A 17,504-nucleotide genomic window follows, 5' to 3' on the forward strand; every position below is an offset into this window, starting at 1 on the left:
GTACTCAATCCTCAATGGGGAATTTAATCCTCTGCATTTATTTCATTGTACATATGAGCACACATACAGGATGTGAAGAGGTGTGCCATATATGTGTGTAGTATATAATTTTATGGCAATAACATAACATTTTCTATTCAAGGCCCACAATTGAGAACAAACACACAAATCCTTAAGTGCTGTGTGTGCTGTATGTACTTATGTATGTTCACTATTCATGTTACAAGGCAATATTCAATGTCACTTTAATGCCACGTTTCTAAGAAAGTTCACCAAATCTTTATGAAAAGGTTGTGTTTATTGCCTGCTGAGAGAGCATCAGTAATCCCCAAGAATATAAGTGAATGTCATGGAATATGACATTAAACTGTCAGTGTGTTATTATATTGTCATAGAGCTTGCGTGTCTGTGTGTGCGTTACTTTATCCAACCCTGCTGTTGTCTGTGTTTATTTTATTTTCTGTCATTTCTTTCTGAGCATGCATTTGCTCATATGGGCCTCCCCATAGTCATCTGTATGTGGGACTCATTGCAGCTCTGAAGAAAATTGCTGTTTGGGAAGAAGGAGTATGGGGGCCAATGTTTTTTAACAGCTTCATAACCCAGCACTGATGTTCCTCCGTGTAATGTGAGCAGATTAAAACAGGTTTATGGAGGACACTCTTTGTCCTTGACGCCTGTGGAGCAGACCAGCAACTCCATCTTTAGTCCACCAGCTTTGTGCATATCATCCCAAAAGTTCCTACATATATATATATATTTTTTTTTCCAGCACAAGATTATGGGTTATCTGTGTAAATGGAGTGATATTATTAGTAAGTATTAACATGTATGAGTCAGAAATAGGAGATGGCTATTTCAAAATCATTTGAAATGTTAAGTAGCAAACATTAATCTTATAGAGCCAGTTATACCCAGCTAACCCCGTTTCTTCTAGTCTATCTCTGTGTGGCTTTTCATACCAGAGCAGTGTGGTGGTGAGCTGCTCCACTGCCCATCCAACTGGCACATTCGTGTGGTGTTGCCAATGATGGTACGTTGCCCCATGCAGCTGTAGCGAATGACTGAGCCCACCGTTCGACGGTCACCTGAGATCTGGGCATAGGGAGGCACGCTGGGGCGGTCACATAGCACCACTGTCCAAAGGGAGCAAACATAAAACAGAATGAATAACCTATTTTTACTGTGCTCTTACCCTGCATTGCGTTGGTATGCATATTCTGTACAGTTTGCTATTTTCTTCTTTCTTATCAGAGTTTTATTAGAACCTTCTCAAGTGTGAAGCGTACTCACAGAGACATTTGGGCAGAGCGCGATCCCAGGTGCCATCCCCTTGGCAGGAGATTGAACTGGTCCCCAACAGGTAGTAACCTGGGTTACAGCGGTATGTCACAGTGGTCTGGAAGCTGTACCGATGTGGCCCGCTGGACAAAACCTGCCTGATGCTGTTCTCTACATGACCTGGCTCTGTGCAGTTACCAACTATGGAACACAGACAGAAAGAAAAATGATGCCCTGCTATAGCAACTTGCACACTCTTAAAATAAGCATCTGCATAATTAGTAAAAGCCTCCTGCTGGGTGTTGTGTCACATAAAGGTGATAGATATCGACTCCACAAATGACAGTTAGTTTATCAGGAGATGGAAACAGACAGGAAGAGGACCTGATAATGCATAATAAATCAGGATTCTAACAGTGTTTAAGCCAACAGCTATCAATGCCAGTGTATCTTGTTTATCTCATAAACAAGGCATGAACTATTAACTCACCAAACAGCTGCTGTCGATCCTACACTTCCAATCACAGTGCTATGTATACAATGATGCCAAAGCAGTAATGGTTTTCATAACAGTCTTGGAGTTCCCCCAGAACCATTATACCCCAGTTTGCCTCACCAGTCTTGCTTCTATAAATGTTTCTTTGCTCCAGCCAAAATGAACCCACTGTATGCTAATGTGTTTAAAAGGTTGCTCATTTTTTATGCTCCCAAGCTGGCCAGCTTTGCTAAATTACTCCCCCTCCAAATATCCGTTATAATATATTCCTCCCAGTGGAGCACTGACCTGTGGTGCCATCATTAACAACTTACTGCATAATAACACAACAAAGTGTATTCGAAGCATTGGAGCTGCTTCTACTAGAGGCCTTCCAAGCTGAGAATTTAGCTTTTAACAAATGAGTGCATGCAATTAGAGCTTCAATGGGTTCCAGCAGTTGTCTAAAGCAACCACCCTCCTGGTAGATTCCTGTGTGGCCTAATGTGACACAGAGGATGCAAAAGAATGAAAGAAAATACAAAACAATAAAGGTGAGAAAGCTATATGATTTGTGACTCATTTCTTTTTACGTCAGAAGCGGGAACTTGGGTCAACTCAATCACATTCATCAAAATCTCCCAACTAACCCTTGAAATTAATCTCTTTTCATTTAGTACAACATACACACATTTATTCAAATATAATAGTCCGTTTAAAACTAATGATTCAAGGGTTAGCACTAGTGCTCTTTGGATTTTTGATTTTCATTTATTTTTATTACACCTTTATTTAACCAGATAAAAACCCATTGAGATTAAGACCTTTTTCACAAGGGTGACCTGGCCAAGAACAGGCAACAGCAGCACACGTCATAAAAAACAAAACAAGTAGCAAGAGTATGAAGACTTCAGAAATACATAAAAATATAAAACCTACAGTATAACAGTAAATTGCAATAATTATTTAAAACAATAACAATTTAAGATCTAAAACACAGGCACTGTTGACAAGATATCCTTTGTCGTTTTTTTTAAAGCTTGTAAAAAGCACTCAAAGTAACAAGTTCTGTCAGTTTTAATTCAGCTTGCAAGGCATGATAAAACCTACAGACTTCATAGTTCAAATCTGGAATGTGGAGATAATTATATTCGTTTGTGCCCAACTTTCTTCTGCTTTCTGCTAATATTCCTTGTCTCCCCTCACTCAAAAAAAGCTGTTTTAGATTAAACTAAGAGTGAGATAATAATAATGATGATAATAATAATAATAACAATACTTTATTAATCCCAAAGGGAAATTCATTGTTGTTGTAGCTCATCATCCTGGTTTCATTAGAATTGGTATAGATGCTGATGGTTTGGGGCAGGAAGGATCTCTTATAGCAGTCAGTCCCACAAGGGATCCAAAGAAACTGGCTGCAGATGCCGATCCATCCAGCCAGACCCAGCAGTCCTCTTGAGCAGCAGGACTGTCTGAATACTGGGCAAAACTCCTCCCAGAGTGATGGCCATTTCTCTCAGCAGCCTTCTGAGCCCCTCATTACCACAGACTTAACTGCAGGTGCCAGGGAACGATCTCGGACCTCCTGCTGTCATGAGCCACGCTTCCTGCTATCTCCAAGATATTGGAGGTCAGGCATTCAAGCACCACCTCCAGGTAGACGGGAATGCATCCACGGCACCTCCTTTTCAACTCATTTGGGATTTGGGGCTGTTGAGGTATTATTTGAGCTTTTGCAATGTTATTCAGCAGCTCCCAGTTGTAGAAAACCACCTTGTTGCCATGGTTACGCATCATAACAAATGTCCAAAAGTAAAAAAAAAAAAAAAAGGGTTTCAGTAAAAATCCTTCCAGTGGCACAGCATCTAATACCAGAGGAAGTTATCATCTGAAAAAAGTGATTTATATCCAGAAAAAAAAAAAACGAGTGATTAAAGTTTTCAAACACAAAATATCAGAATGAATGTGAGAGAGCTATTCCAACATGCAGCCACCTTGAAGAGGTTTCTAGAATGATGGAAGCGGATGTCATCACAACCCTTTTTTGCTACTCGGACAGAAAAAAGACAAACACACGCTTCACTAAATGTGTCACAATCGCCGTAAGTAATGTAATAAATCTGACTGACACAAAGACTTCTAAGCTACTTATGTCTTCACATCAACAGAGAGGATAATGGGTATCGAAACAGATGCTCACATCCATCCACACACCCAGAGAAGCACACACCATCTTCACATAAAATGCATCTGAGAGTCAGCATCTGCACTGAAACAAGCCTGATGCTAATATGATGTCACTGCAAGAGCAGAGAGATTTAAAGTAAATGTCTGGGAGAAAATTGTGCCTGCTTATGTATGCAGCAACCACACAAGCTCTTCTCTTTTTATACTGGAAAAAAATATATGCCTCTGAAACTTGTAACTTTTCCATTTTCTTAGATAAGTATATAAAAAAAAACACCAAATCCTTTTTCTCCTCATTTAAAACAAACTCATAAGTCAATCCATCGCTGGTTCTGTCACTGCCTTGTCACATTCAGGACCCGACTTTGCAAGCAGCCCCTTTCTCTGCCTGTCAAAAAGCTTTAAGTTAGAAACAACTTCGACAGAGACATGAGTGCAGAGATGCATCGCTTGTCACAAAACACTGGCAAATTAAAAGTCTTTGCCTCGCTCATTCAAAGCAGAGCAAGCTCATTTTCATTCGGAGCAAAATCTATGATGCGGGTCTCCATGGGCTGCTGTCTCTCATACAACCTCAAGGATTCTGTGATTGTCTTTGGCTGTCTCTGCATGGTTATTAACTAACTTTGTTTCCCTGACACACGGGTGAGCCTGAGGGGATTAAAAAGAAGTTGTTAGGCTGAAAGGAATAGAATCATTTGTAAATATTATCGGGAATTTCTTCGAGCCTGGAGTTTGATGCTAATTAAAGAAGCCATGCTGTTATTTAGGATTTTAATTCTGCCACCCCTCTGCTAAATGCACATGCATTATTTACCATGTTGTTGAAATCAAGGTCATCTTTGTTCACAGAAGTCATGACCTTTTACATTACATGGCATAATTTAATACCTAACACACAAACGAGTGAAAAAACATAAAGACACTCATCACGCCATGTGCAAAAGTGTTAAAACCTGTCATGATCTCTGCTCTCTGCCACATGCCAGGCCCACTTCTCCGATGCAAACAAACTCATGCCCTGCACCTGTTGCCTGCTCTATATTCATTCAACCTTTATTTTGACAGGTAAATCCAATTGAGCCTCGAGGACTCATTTACAAGAGAGACCTGATTTCAACAAAGAATGATGACAACAATGGACAACAGTGACAACAATAAACAGTTATACAAAGTCATACTTTTTTTTATAACATTTTTTATATAACAGCTCCATGCACGCAAAGTCTCTGCCAGATTGTTTGATCGTCTCATGACTGAAGCATCCAGCGTTGTCGTTCTTGTCCCTGACCCATTTTCATGACCACAAAGATCTCGCCCTTTCCTTGCCCATGACATATTACTTAAGCCAATGGAAATCTGGACCTGGACCTTCGCTCTGCCTTTTGACCACTGATTCTCTCCAAGCCCCTGTGTTAAGTATTGCCTTTTCTAACTTTTTTTTTTTAGTGAATGACCCATGCTTCTGTTTTTTTTTTTTTTTTTTTTTTTTTTTTTACGATGACCTCAAAACCAAACTCCTCGCTCTGAAGAAAAAGGTTTTGTCAGAACTTTGAGGCTCACTCACCAGAGACACCATTGCAGCATCTACAACTCCTTCTTCCCTCATGATCAAGCTCTACAGGTTACTGTTGACTTCCCCCCCTCAGGACTTTTGCCTCATGCTATAACTTTAAAATAAATCTTTCCATTTCACTCATGTCTGTGGTCGAGTTTCTGGGTCCCTCTCACAACACATGACAAAACTAGCCCAAAATTTAGGCATCTGGTTGAAGAAGTACTTTACCGCATTATTCAGAAAAAATAGCTAGCGTTAAAAAAATAACTTGAGGTATTGAGGTACAGCCACAGTATATGTTACTATTCTTTAATAGGATTTTTTTTAGCTGCTAAAAAAAAAAACCACTAAGATTTTTTCCTCCACATATTTTCTCGTACTTATCGAGCCCCTTCTGTAGAAATTATACATGCATAGGGCTGATTCTCGACACTCACTTTTACACTTGGGTAGGGCATTGCTCCACTGCCCGTTGGCCTGGCACACAGATTTAACAGCCCCCTGCAGAACATACCCAGTGTTGCAGACAAAACGCACAACATCATTTAGGTTGAACTGGGTTCCTTGGGTCATTCCAAAGGTTGGGTTTCCGGGGTGTCCACATGTGATGGCTGAGAGAGTCAAGACAAGTTATTTTTAAACAATAGGATAACTCAGTTAATCAAACATTTAAAGTAAACACATGTTCAGCTTGAATAATGACAGTTTTTAAAAATACAAAATAAATAAAGAAATAAAAACACTGACTATTAAGGACACATAGAAGTAACTTTACTGCACCATTTTTTTTAAATAAGTTCTAATTGATTATTTCCCAAATTTACATTGAACCAGAGGAACACAATATAATATTTAGAAGATAAGATTACCTATGAAAATTCAAATATTAGGGTTTTTAAGACTTTTCTATAAACTCATTATTAATCAGTGATTCATAATAATTTATATTTGAGGGCCAAAACATCATTTCCGGTGGATTTTTTTTGTAGTTTTCTCTCAGTTGGAGCAACTCATACAATTGCTTTTCACTGAGGTAACACTATGAATGAGCAAACCGCCAGCCTTTACAAAGTAGAATCTTAATTGTTTTAAATAAATAGATGTCAGCTAAAGGGACTTACGGACACAGACAGGGGTATATCCTGACCAGCGGTGATCCTGTTCACAGATTCGCACTGACACCCCGATAAGACGAAACCCTGGGTTACACTGGTACACAACACTGCCTCGATAGTTATAGTTCTCTCCAATTATTTGACCATTCACTATTGGTTCTGGAGTTCCACAATGACCAGCTGTAAGAATGAAAAAAATAATAATAAAGTTTCAAGGTTAATAATCTAAAAGTCAACAGTTTATGAAGTCATACGCCTAATTTTGGGCTGAGAGCCTCACCTAGACACTGAACTTGAGTTCCACTCCAAAGCCCATTAGACATGCACTCCCGTACCCGAGAGCCCACCAGTGTGTACCCTGTGTTGCAAGAGAAAATGGCAGTGGCTCCATATACAGTTAATGTCCCAATCTTGTCCCCATTGGGTGGAGTCCCAAGGTCTCCGCAGGAAATGACTGAAATAAGCAAACAAAACATAATCCTGTATGAACAAATACATAAATTGGTTTAGCATTCATTTGGTTTTAGTTAAAGTTTTTTTTTTTTTTATATAAAGATTAAAAAAAAAAAGTGTGGATTTTTCAAAGTTGTATAAACATTTTTTGTCTCAAATTAATAAGCTGGACTGATAAACAGTGGAGAAAAGATTTTAACTGACTGTCGCAGACTGGGCGAGGATCTGGGTAGTTCCATGTGCCATTGGCCTGACAGCGAATAATCCTTTGACCCCTGTAGTAATATCCTGGGTCACATATGAGCATCATTATAGCATCGTATTGGTTCTGAGTTCCATAGATGAGCCTCCATCTTCCATGTTCCACAGCAGAGTGGCCAAAGTCAGGGCAGGTAGCCGCTAAAAGACAAAGAGGTTTGTCATTTGGGACGGTGAATGCTATGATTTTCAATTTGCATTTATTTCAGTCTGGTAACCAGAAATATTTGAACACAGACAATATTTTTTTTTTGTTTGTTTGTTTTGTTTGCAATTAACCAAAGCATATGTGTATATGTGTATGTGTATATATATATATATATATATATATATATATATATATATATATATATTAATGTGGACTCGACTGAATTTGAAATAATTCATATACAAAACAGATTACTTTGAAATGATCTATTCAATATGTAGCACAATATATTATGCAACTAAGTCAAGTCAATAGTAAAAAAAACTTGTAAACATGGTGTTGTTGTTGTTTATTTGTTTTTTTTGGGGTGGGAATGTATGGCCTCCAAAAAACACTGCCTACGTTTTCCTTATTAGTGATTTGCTTCTCCATTTGTAGCGGCAAAACTGTGCTTGAATGTAAAAGCTTTTTGGTTTTGTTTTGCAAATAAACATTTTTATTTATAGAACATGGTAGGGATTTGCATATTGTGCTGAATTATTTATATTCACTCTCACATTCTTCACTTTATTTCGGAATGGATAATAATATGTGAACTACTTTGTCAGTGATTTCTTCTTGGCTTGAAAGGAAAACCTGGAATTATATGTTGCTTTTTTAAGGTTCAAGGTTCTTTATTGTCATTCACATCACATATGGTACATGAGGTAGAACGAAATTGTGTACTCAGGGTTCCAGTTACACCCAAAAATAGCAAAAATATAAAGTGTAAAAAGAAACAGTACAAGGATTTAAGATATATGCTAAACAAATGCTAAACGATACTCTAAAAGATCTAAGAAGTATGCTAAACATTAATAATGTAAATAATATGGTATATTAAACAGCAGTCAGAAGTTGTCCTTTCATTATGTATTATACATAGATGTGGTCTATTATTTAAGCATTTTATTTCAAAATTTCAATCTAATAAAAATGTGTTTAATTTGCTATGAGAGCTTATTGAACTCATTGAGCTCAGCGTGACATCTTCCTTCTGTTAGTTCCATGCATGAAACTGCAGAAGTTTTTCACAAATAAATGAGTGAATGCAAACTTGAATAAATTTAAGTCAATAAAAAAAAAAAGGTTCTGCACAGCTGCAAGTCCTAAAATCTATAAAACCCTAAATTGAAACTCACAATCTGGGCATATTTTCAACATAGTAATTTGATGTTGAAGTAGAATAAAAATAATAACACCGGTAATTTTAAAAAAAATTAAAAATGTCTGTGTCCAAACAATGCTGGCCCTGAAATATTTCAGAAGCATTTTTCACTTAACAGCCACATAGCAATACTTACGGACACATCTGGGCGGAGCCTCAATAGAGCTCCACCTCCCAGATTCTTGACAGGTAACTAATGTGGTAATAGGGCCAGCAAGCCGAAACCCTGCATTACACTGGTACGCAACCTTGGCTCCAAGAGAGAAGTCTTGGCCAACAATGCTGCCGTTGACAGGAGCTACTGGCATTCCACAGGTCATGACTAGGAAAGAAATGCAACATAGAAGAAACAAGTGTTTAAGCCTTGATGCCCAGGTAGAACAAAATTAATTAATGGTCATAAGTTTCCTTTGCACATCTGTCTTGAAAAGCCAGTCTTGATGTGCAGTAAACTTTAGCTTGGCCCACCATCTGCACCTCAGTAAATAAAGACTCCAGAAAACATGCAGTTCATATAGAGATTACACCTGGCACTGAGCTACTGAATACCTGCCCCACTACTCCCAGTGTTTGATGTTAATGTGACTGATTTTTAACTAAACTGTGGAGACTTTTAGATTACATCACTTTATATACAGATATGGTCACATTTAAAAAAGAACCCCTCCCCCCAAAAATAAAAAAAATAAAAAATAAAAAAATAAATAAAAATCACCAAATAATGATATCCCTATAGGATCAGACACATGTACACGTATTACTAAAAATGTAGCAAACATATTTAGGATTTTTTGGCAAATCACATGACATGGACACACTTCCTTCCACCAGAACTGTATTTGTAATATAATATTCCACTATTTATTATTTCCATGGATGACAAGTTGCTTTTACTAAAGTCATCCAAATGTTGCAGTTTTACAGAGAGAGAAAAAACGTAATATATTCTTATATAGTGTTGTTAAGTGAGCTTTATTCAAGTACACTTTAGGGTGAAGATCTGATGCGCTCAGATACAATGAACTCTTGGACCCGAAGTGAAACAAAATGCCTATACAAAATACTTTACTGTACTATCAGACTTAAAATTTCATCACCCAAGCATTCAAATCTGACTAAATATTTAGTATTATTATGATAATGATGATGACGATGATGATTAGAGTCTTCATATTCATACTTGCTTGTGAAAAACAAACACACATTGTCTTTGAGGACTTTAACAAAAGTGTTATATTGTAAGTATTCCTTTTTTTTTTCTTCTTTTTAGACATTGGCAACCTCAGTCGTAACTTTTAAAAGTGGCATCCTTTATATAGTTTTCAAGAAAAGTTGCAATATTTGTTTGAGCAAACTATTAGAAATGTTTAAATGAACTTTTCCATATATTGCAATAATTTGAACACAGAACAGAAATAAATAAATAAAACACATGTAGCATGCTACTTAAATTAAAAGTGATTAAATCTTGATTATGAACACATTTGGCCAAGCTGATTTATAAAATAAAATAAAATAAATAATGCTGTTGTTTCTACTCAGGAGCTCGTTCCAGGGTGGGATCCTCACCTTGGCAAAGAGGCACTGGTGCATTCCACAGAAAGATCCCTTGTGCAGATCGGGTGCACGTGGCGCTGCTCTGGCCAATCAGTCGAAAGCCCTGGTCGCAGCTGAAGCGCAAGGTGCTGCCTAACTTAGTGCCCGTCAGACTGTGCACTGTCCCATTCACAGGGTTGTTTGGAGGGCTGCAGTATGCCGCTATGGATATAAAATAAAATAAAACATATTTATATGACAAAAACAGAACAAAAATATTGCAACAAGTATAAAAACACAATCATGATGCAAGTATTTGTTGAGAAGATGAAAAATGAATACACATATGAGAGCAGAGCGCGCCAGATCTCCACTGCATCTACTGGTGCTGAGGAAAAGATTAGGACAAACGCAGCTGACTTGAGATTAAGGAAATCCATTGTAGGAAACGAATGCTCTGCAAAGCAAAACTGGAGTTTGTTGGCAGCTGCAAATAAGGATCAAAAAGTGATGAATACACAATAACAAGAGCAAACTATGTGTTTTGGGGTAAGCCAGTAGCAGTGATGATCATTTCGCATGATGCCAAAATGGATCCAGAAGAGTTACAGCATTAAAAGGGATTTAGATTTCCCTTCTTTAGGGCAAAGTGTGCACCAGCTAAATAAGGGGAGCAAGTAACAAGACACATAAAATGAAAACAATACATGAGTTATAGTAACAACAATAATGCTATTATAAACAATTAGTATGACTATGTTTAATTTTGTTTAATTAATCCATGTAGATTAGCAGATGGACTTTTTTTTTAAATACTCAAATATGTTAACATATGTCTGATGTTTATGTTATTCTTCAAAGTTGCTTAGTTCTTGCCACAGATTTGCTTACACATGACCAATAATGTATGAGTATCATATAAGTTAAGAAGAAATGTGGGACCTTATTTTCTTTCATATATTTCAGTAGGTCATTAAAATATTAAATGCATATGCTAAAGCAAGAGCCATACGAAATAAAATCAGGCAAATATATTTATTATGGATGATACCAGACTAGGCTGTGTCCATGGAAGAAATACTTTCATATTTTCATATTTTCAAGTATTTAGCACGTTTCAAGCTTCCTTATGATTTCATTTTCATTTACCTTTATTTATCCAGGTAGTCTCAAAAAGCCACAAGAACTCATTTTCAAGAGAGACCTGTTTAGGGAGCAGATGGTGGGGGTTAAGGGCTTTGCTCAAGGGCCCAGAGTGGGGCGAATGAGGGTGGGGGCAAGTGTGGGTGATTCACCTACCCCACCCACATTTTTGATGTTGTTGGTACCGGGGTGTGAACCGGCGATCTTCCAATCACAGGCTCACCTCTCTAACCTCTGCGCCACCACTCCCCTATTATGATGATAATTTAACAAAAAATAAATAAATAAAGCACATTGTAAACTCAACATCTTGACGGAGGCCGAGATGGGGTAGAGGTAGGGCAGCCGACCTGGGACCAAAAAGTCACAGGTTCGACTCCCAGTCATTCCCACATGTCTCAGTGTCGCTGAGCAAGACACCCAATCCCTAATTGCTCCCTAGGCACTTACAGGCAGGAGGTGGAACACCTGGAGAGCTGGTGCAGAGAGAATAACCTTCACATCAATGTGAAGAAGACAAAGGAGATGATTGTGGACTTCAGAAGGAACAAAAACACCTACACCCCCCTGAACATAAGAGGATCTGCGGTGGAAGTGGTCTCCAGCTACAAGTACTTGGGTGTACACATGAATGACAACCTCAGCTGGAGCAACAACACCACCAGCCTGATCAAGAAAGCTCATCAGAGACTCTACTTCCTCAGACGGCTGAGGCGAGCTGGTCTGGGAAGCTCAGTCCTCACCTCCTTCTACAGGTGTGCAGTGGAGAGCATCCTGTGCTCCAGCATCAATGTGTGGCATGGAGGCTGCACAGCTGCAGAAAGAAAAGCTTTGCAGAGAGTGGTGAAGGCTGCACAGAAATCTGTTGGAGTCAGTCTCCCCACCATCACAGACATCTACACCTCCAGATGCAGGAAGAGGGCCACCTGCATCATGAAGGACCCCACCCACCCAGCACACACACTTTTTGCCCCACTCCCCTCAGGAAGGAGGTTAAGGAGCATTAAGTGTAGAACCACTAGACTGAGGAACAGCTTCTACCCTGAGGCTGTTAGACTCATGAATCTCTAACTAGAATAATCACTGTGAAAAACCATATCATGTTGCTGCTGATCTGTTTCATGTTGCTGCTGATCTGTTTCAATGTTGATGTGTTCATGCGTGCACATCTGCTCACAGACTCATGTTCATGTTTGTGGTGATGTTCAATGTTTTATGTTATGAGTGCTTAGTGTATATTTAGTTGATGTTTTTCTTAGTTCATATCTTAGATGTTATTACTGTTTTTCTTATACATTTTATTGTTGGATGTAACTGGGACCCTGTGTACATAATTTCGCTCCACCACATGTACCACATGAGGTGCGAATGACAATAAAGAAACTCTGACTCTGACTCTGACATAGCTGTCCACTGCTCCACCTGGGTGTATCCCACATGAGATGGGTTAAATGCAGAAAACAAATTTTCCCATTGTATAGGAACATACAATGATGACAACACATAGCACGTTACTATCTCGAGCTCTGCCACTTCCTGTTCTTTCTGTTGTCTTGTTGACAGTGACATTAGCAACAATACAGTAGAAATAACTGGAAGTGGCAGAAATCAATCTGTTGATGTTCTCCTTGTGAGTGAATAAGAATGAGATCATCAGAGGTACAACACAAGTTGAACAACTGGGACATGAAGTTAGAGAGGCCAGACTGAGATGGTTTGGACATGTCCAGAGGAGGGACAGTGGGTATGTTGATAGAAAGATGTTAGAAATGCAGCTGCCAAGATAAAGACAACGAGGAAGGCCAAAGAGGAGGTATACAAGCATGGATGCAGTTAGAGAGGACATGGAGGTAGTTGGAGTGAGGACAGAGGATGCAGAGGACAGAGTGAGATGTAGGAGGCTGAATTGCTGTGGCGACCCCTGAAGAGGGAACATCTGCCAGTACAAAAATATGTAATTGTATCTATGTGTAACATAGATTCATCTCAAAACATAAACATGTTGTGAAAAAGTTCAGTATGTTTCAATGATCATTTCAGAAATTGAAACTCACATAGTATACTGTATAGGGTAGACTCATTACACAGAGTGAAATGATCCAAGCCTTTATTTCTTATAATTTTCATGATTATGTCTAAAAAACAAAAAATAAAAAAAACAAAATTCTGAGTCTCAGAAAATTAGAATATTCAGCAGCCAGCTGTTGGTATCTTTGTCAGTGTGGGCAGGAGCAAAATCCTGCTGGAAAATTAAATCAGCATCTCCATAAAGCTCATCAGCAGAAGGAAGCATGACGTCTCTACAATGTCCTGGTACATGCTGAGTTGACTGTGGACTTCAGAACACACTGTGGACTAGCACCAACAGAGGACATGGTCTCAAACCATCACGACTGTGGAAATTCCACACTGGACTTCAAACAACGTGGATTCTGGACCTCTCCCTCCAGACTCTGGGACCTTGTTTCCAAATGACATTAAAATTTACTTAAATCTGAAAAGAGGACATTGGACCACTGAAAGACAGTCCAGTTCTTTGTTCAAGGTTCTTTATTGTCATTCACATCATATGCAGTACATAAGGTGGAACAAAATTGTGTACTCAAGGTCCCAGTTACATCCAAAAATAGCACAACTTGTCTCCTCAGACCAAATAAGATGTTGCTGACATTGTCTCTGGTTCAGGAGTGGTTTGACTTGAGGAATGAGACATTTGTAGCTCATGTCCAGGAGTTAATCAGCTGATTAGGGTGTGATACCATGAGTTTACAATATCAAAGCTCTTCACAATGTTCTAATTTTCTGAGACAATGAATTATTTATTTTTTTGTATCATTTGGAAGCCATAATGATAAAATTATAAAAAAAAAAAAAAAAAAAAAAAAACTTGAAATATTTCACTCTGTACTTAATGAATCTACAAAATATGAGTTTCACTTTCTGAAATGATTGACAAAAAAATAGAATGTTGTCATAATATCCACATTTTTTAATGCACTTCTATTGTTCACTCTCCCAGCACTTAAGTTTACAGTTTTTTCATCTTTATATTTAACTAATTTACACTTTTGTGTTGTCATCATCTCCCATCCATGTCCATTCTTTCCAGCAGCATGCCATTGTCCCTTTTTTTGGCAACTGATAATGAAATATAATTTGAAAGAAGCAACTGATGAAAATTTACAGCAGGAAACTGAGATAGTAAATTGCAAAAACGTCTGATAGTTGTTAATAAAAGGCCTGCCCTCTGAGAGAAACACGGATTGATGAGTAGTAAAGCTGAATACATTGAATGGGCTCATGCCATCTGTTTGTTCCTCCCTAGCAAGGTACAACCAAAGATAATTCCATAGTGGCCATGGCGAGTTCTGGGTTCTTGGGCATCACTTAGCCAGTCACTGAATATGCCAAAATAAATCAAACAATACTCTATCCAATACAATATTTGGGAGGAAAAAAAAAAGGAATAAAAAAGGAAAGAGAGGAAAAAAAAAAGGGAGAAAGATAGAACATCCGGCTGGGGAGATAGAAAGCTCCACTGAGAGGAGGAGAGAGACGATTAGTCAATCTGGCTGAGTGGTGTTGATACAGAACAGAGGGGGCCTTTTAAATATTTACACAGTCATAATTCATAGCGAGTTATGCAGGTGTCGTATACCAACAAATCCTTCATGCTAGCAGGACAAAATGGAGGAATAATAAGCAACACATGAACCGGCGTTTACCAATTCCCGGCTTCCTGCTGCACAGCGAACCGTGGGTGCAGATGTTTGCTCCCCCCATTAGGCTCTCATTGAGATGGGTCATAATTCTAGCTGCCTCAGCCACAGTTGGCAGCCCAGATGTTGGGCTTGTTAAAGTAAACTGAACACACCGCTGATGGGATCTAATTCAAAACAAGGACTTAAAAACTTCAAGTGAGAAATGATTTTTATAAGATGTTGCAGTGGAATCAGTGTAGTAAATCTGTGGCCCTTCCTTACCTGAGTAACGTATGCGAAAGCCTTTGTGGCTGGTTGTGTGGTCAAAAGACCAATGCAGGTAGACTTTGTTACTGGAGCTGGTGATGCTCAGCGGACTGGAATAGTTACCACTGAGAGTTATAAGGAGAGGGCTCTGTCTGGATGGACCTGTAGAACGACACAACAAAACAAAAATAAACTGAAGTATACCCCAAAGGTTTTACAGCCTGAAACTTGCAAACCAAAACTGGCACCTATGCTTTAAAAAAGTCATATAGCTCTAAATACTCTTCTATTAAGCACTTATCAAACAGCTATTTCAACAACTGGCTATGTGAAGAAGCAGTGTACATTAAAAAAAAAAAAAAAAAATGTATAAGCAATTATTTACTTGACACATTAGGTTTGGTTTGAATTGTGTGATGTAGCAAATATAAAAGTTGCTGATCTCCAAATTGAGAGGGAGAGAAAAAGATTTCTGTCCATAATTGGCTTGGTTGCCTCAAGGTTAACAATTGTCTGTTCCTCTCCACTCGACAGAAGATAAAAAGCGCTAATCAGCATCACTAGTGTGTACCACCACCGTTTTCTCAGAGCTGCCAGCCAGAGTTGCTGACTCTGCCTCTAATCACATGCAAATGTACAAGGCAGATGTAGCTGTTCTGTCACCACGAGAGGGGGGGTTGTATGCGATTTTCTGTTAGTGCAGGCAGATCACTTTGTTAAGGACAGTAAATTTTGCTGTCTGCCTCATTTAGCTTTGACTATGGACTTCTTAGAAAAAGGAGTTTTGGGCCAATAACACGAGATCTAAAGTGTAATCAACCAAAAAAAAAAAACATTACATGTTGTAGGCAGCAACCAACCAGATCAAATCCTTACTGATAACCTATAATACAAATTGGTTCACTTTCCCAGTAGCAGCAAATGACCTACCATCAAAGACTTCAAGCTCATCAAACTGACGGCTGGTCTGGAAGTGTTCAATGGTGAAAGTAATGTTGTAGCCAGGTTCTACTTTGACCACCCAGGAGCAGGACTCGAAATGAGGAAAACCATTGCCTGGTGACTGGCTCATAATGACACCCGTGGAAGCTGTCAGCACCTCGTTCATCGGACAAGTCACTGGTGAAAAAAAAAAATGAGGGGAAAGAACGACAAGGGAAGATATTATTTCAAAAGATTAAAACCGTGATCTGTTTGTGTTTTCCTAGTATTGCATTATGATTGCAGATCACGTCTCGTGGCTGTTTGTTCATTTTAGAGAATTCAATTTACCTTGAAGCATAAATTGGATTGCTCCGATTCATACCGTTGCTGGAGAGTAACTCATTGTGACTAAAAGCGTGGCCAAGCTAATTGTCATTCTGGCCTGCACTCCATTACAGAAGAAAAAAACAAAGCTATGCATGTTAAGTCATTCCGCTAAACAGCTTATACATTATATCATATCAGTGACTAGCCATAAGCACATTCGCTCATCTGTGCCCATTGTCCATGTGTGACAGATCTGACGCTAACTTGGCAGCTGATTCTCTCATCAGCCTTGAAGCCCTCATTGCTGTAGCACATCTGGGCGGGCCACAAACGTCCAGTCATTGCATTCCTTCCTGTACCTGGGATTCAAGCAGAACATATCCCTGACTTCCTTGGTGGAAATGTTTTCTGGCAGTTTTGGTCTGTATTATCAGACAGCACATGGTGCTCCTGTCTGATGTGTTTTTGTTGCAGTTTTGTGAAGAACAATGTCTCAATCTGACAAGAGTTATCGGAGCAGTGGAGCTCACTAAAACAAGCTGTAACATGAAATGAGCGATATGTCATTATAGCCACACAGTCCAAGAGTTATCCAGCTGTTTCTTCATTTTGCGGTTTCCATTTGAGTTTTATCAAAGTAGTGAATTGCAAAATATTGCTCCTTACATAATAGAGATACACAATCTTTGCAATTCAATTTAACACTGTATGCAACAAAGATAAGTCAGGTCCTCTGGACGGATTTGTTTTTGTTGAAACGTGTTGTCTTTCATCCAAACGACTTCATCAGTCTGAGGAGCTGCAACAAACTCAGTATTATAAATAGCAACTTCACAAAGTGGGTCAACCAGTTTGATGGCGCTCAGCTGGTTTCAGGAGTCAGTCCTCTCCCCCACCAACTCATTTGAAATGCAGTCATGG

General features: G+C 38.8%; 1 protein-coding gene across 1 annotated transcript in view; it reads right to left on the bottom strand.

Moving 5' to 3' along the window:
• The window catches only part of csmd2 (CUB and Sushi multiple domains 2), a 302,201-nt gene that overhangs the window by 27,038 nt on the left and 257,659 nt on the right, over nt 1-17,504 (bottom strand). Inside the window, exons 45-54 of the mRNA XM_037693663.1 lie at nt 16,263-16,451; nt 15,348-15,494; nt 10,255-10,443; nt 8,822-9,007; nt 7,277-7,471; nt 6,900-7,073; nt 6,626-6,799; nt 5,942-6,115; nt 1,294-1,482; nt 963-1,136 (exon numbers count right to left, since the gene is read on the bottom strand). Coding sequence (XP_037549591.1) covers nt 963-1,136; nt 1,294-1,482; nt 5,942-6,115; nt 6,626-6,799; nt 6,900-7,073; nt 7,277-7,471; nt 8,822-9,007; nt 10,255-10,443; nt 15,348-15,494; nt 16,263-16,451 — 1,791 coding nt within the window. The remainder of the gene's footprint in view (nt 1-962; nt 1,137-1,293; nt 1,483-5,941; nt 6,116-6,625; nt 6,800-6,899; nt 7,074-7,276; nt 7,472-8,821; nt 9,008-10,254; nt 10,444-15,347; nt 15,495-16,262; nt 16,452-17,504) is intronic.

Source organism: Nematolebias whitei, chromosome 19 (genome assembly GCF_014905685.2).
Source record: "Nematolebias whitei isolate Nwh7 chromosome 19, NemWhi1, whole genome shotgun sequence".
Classification (NCBI taxonomy): domain Eukaryota; kingdom Metazoa; phylum Chordata; class Actinopteri; order Cyprinodontiformes; family Rivulidae; genus Nematolebias; species Nematolebias whitei.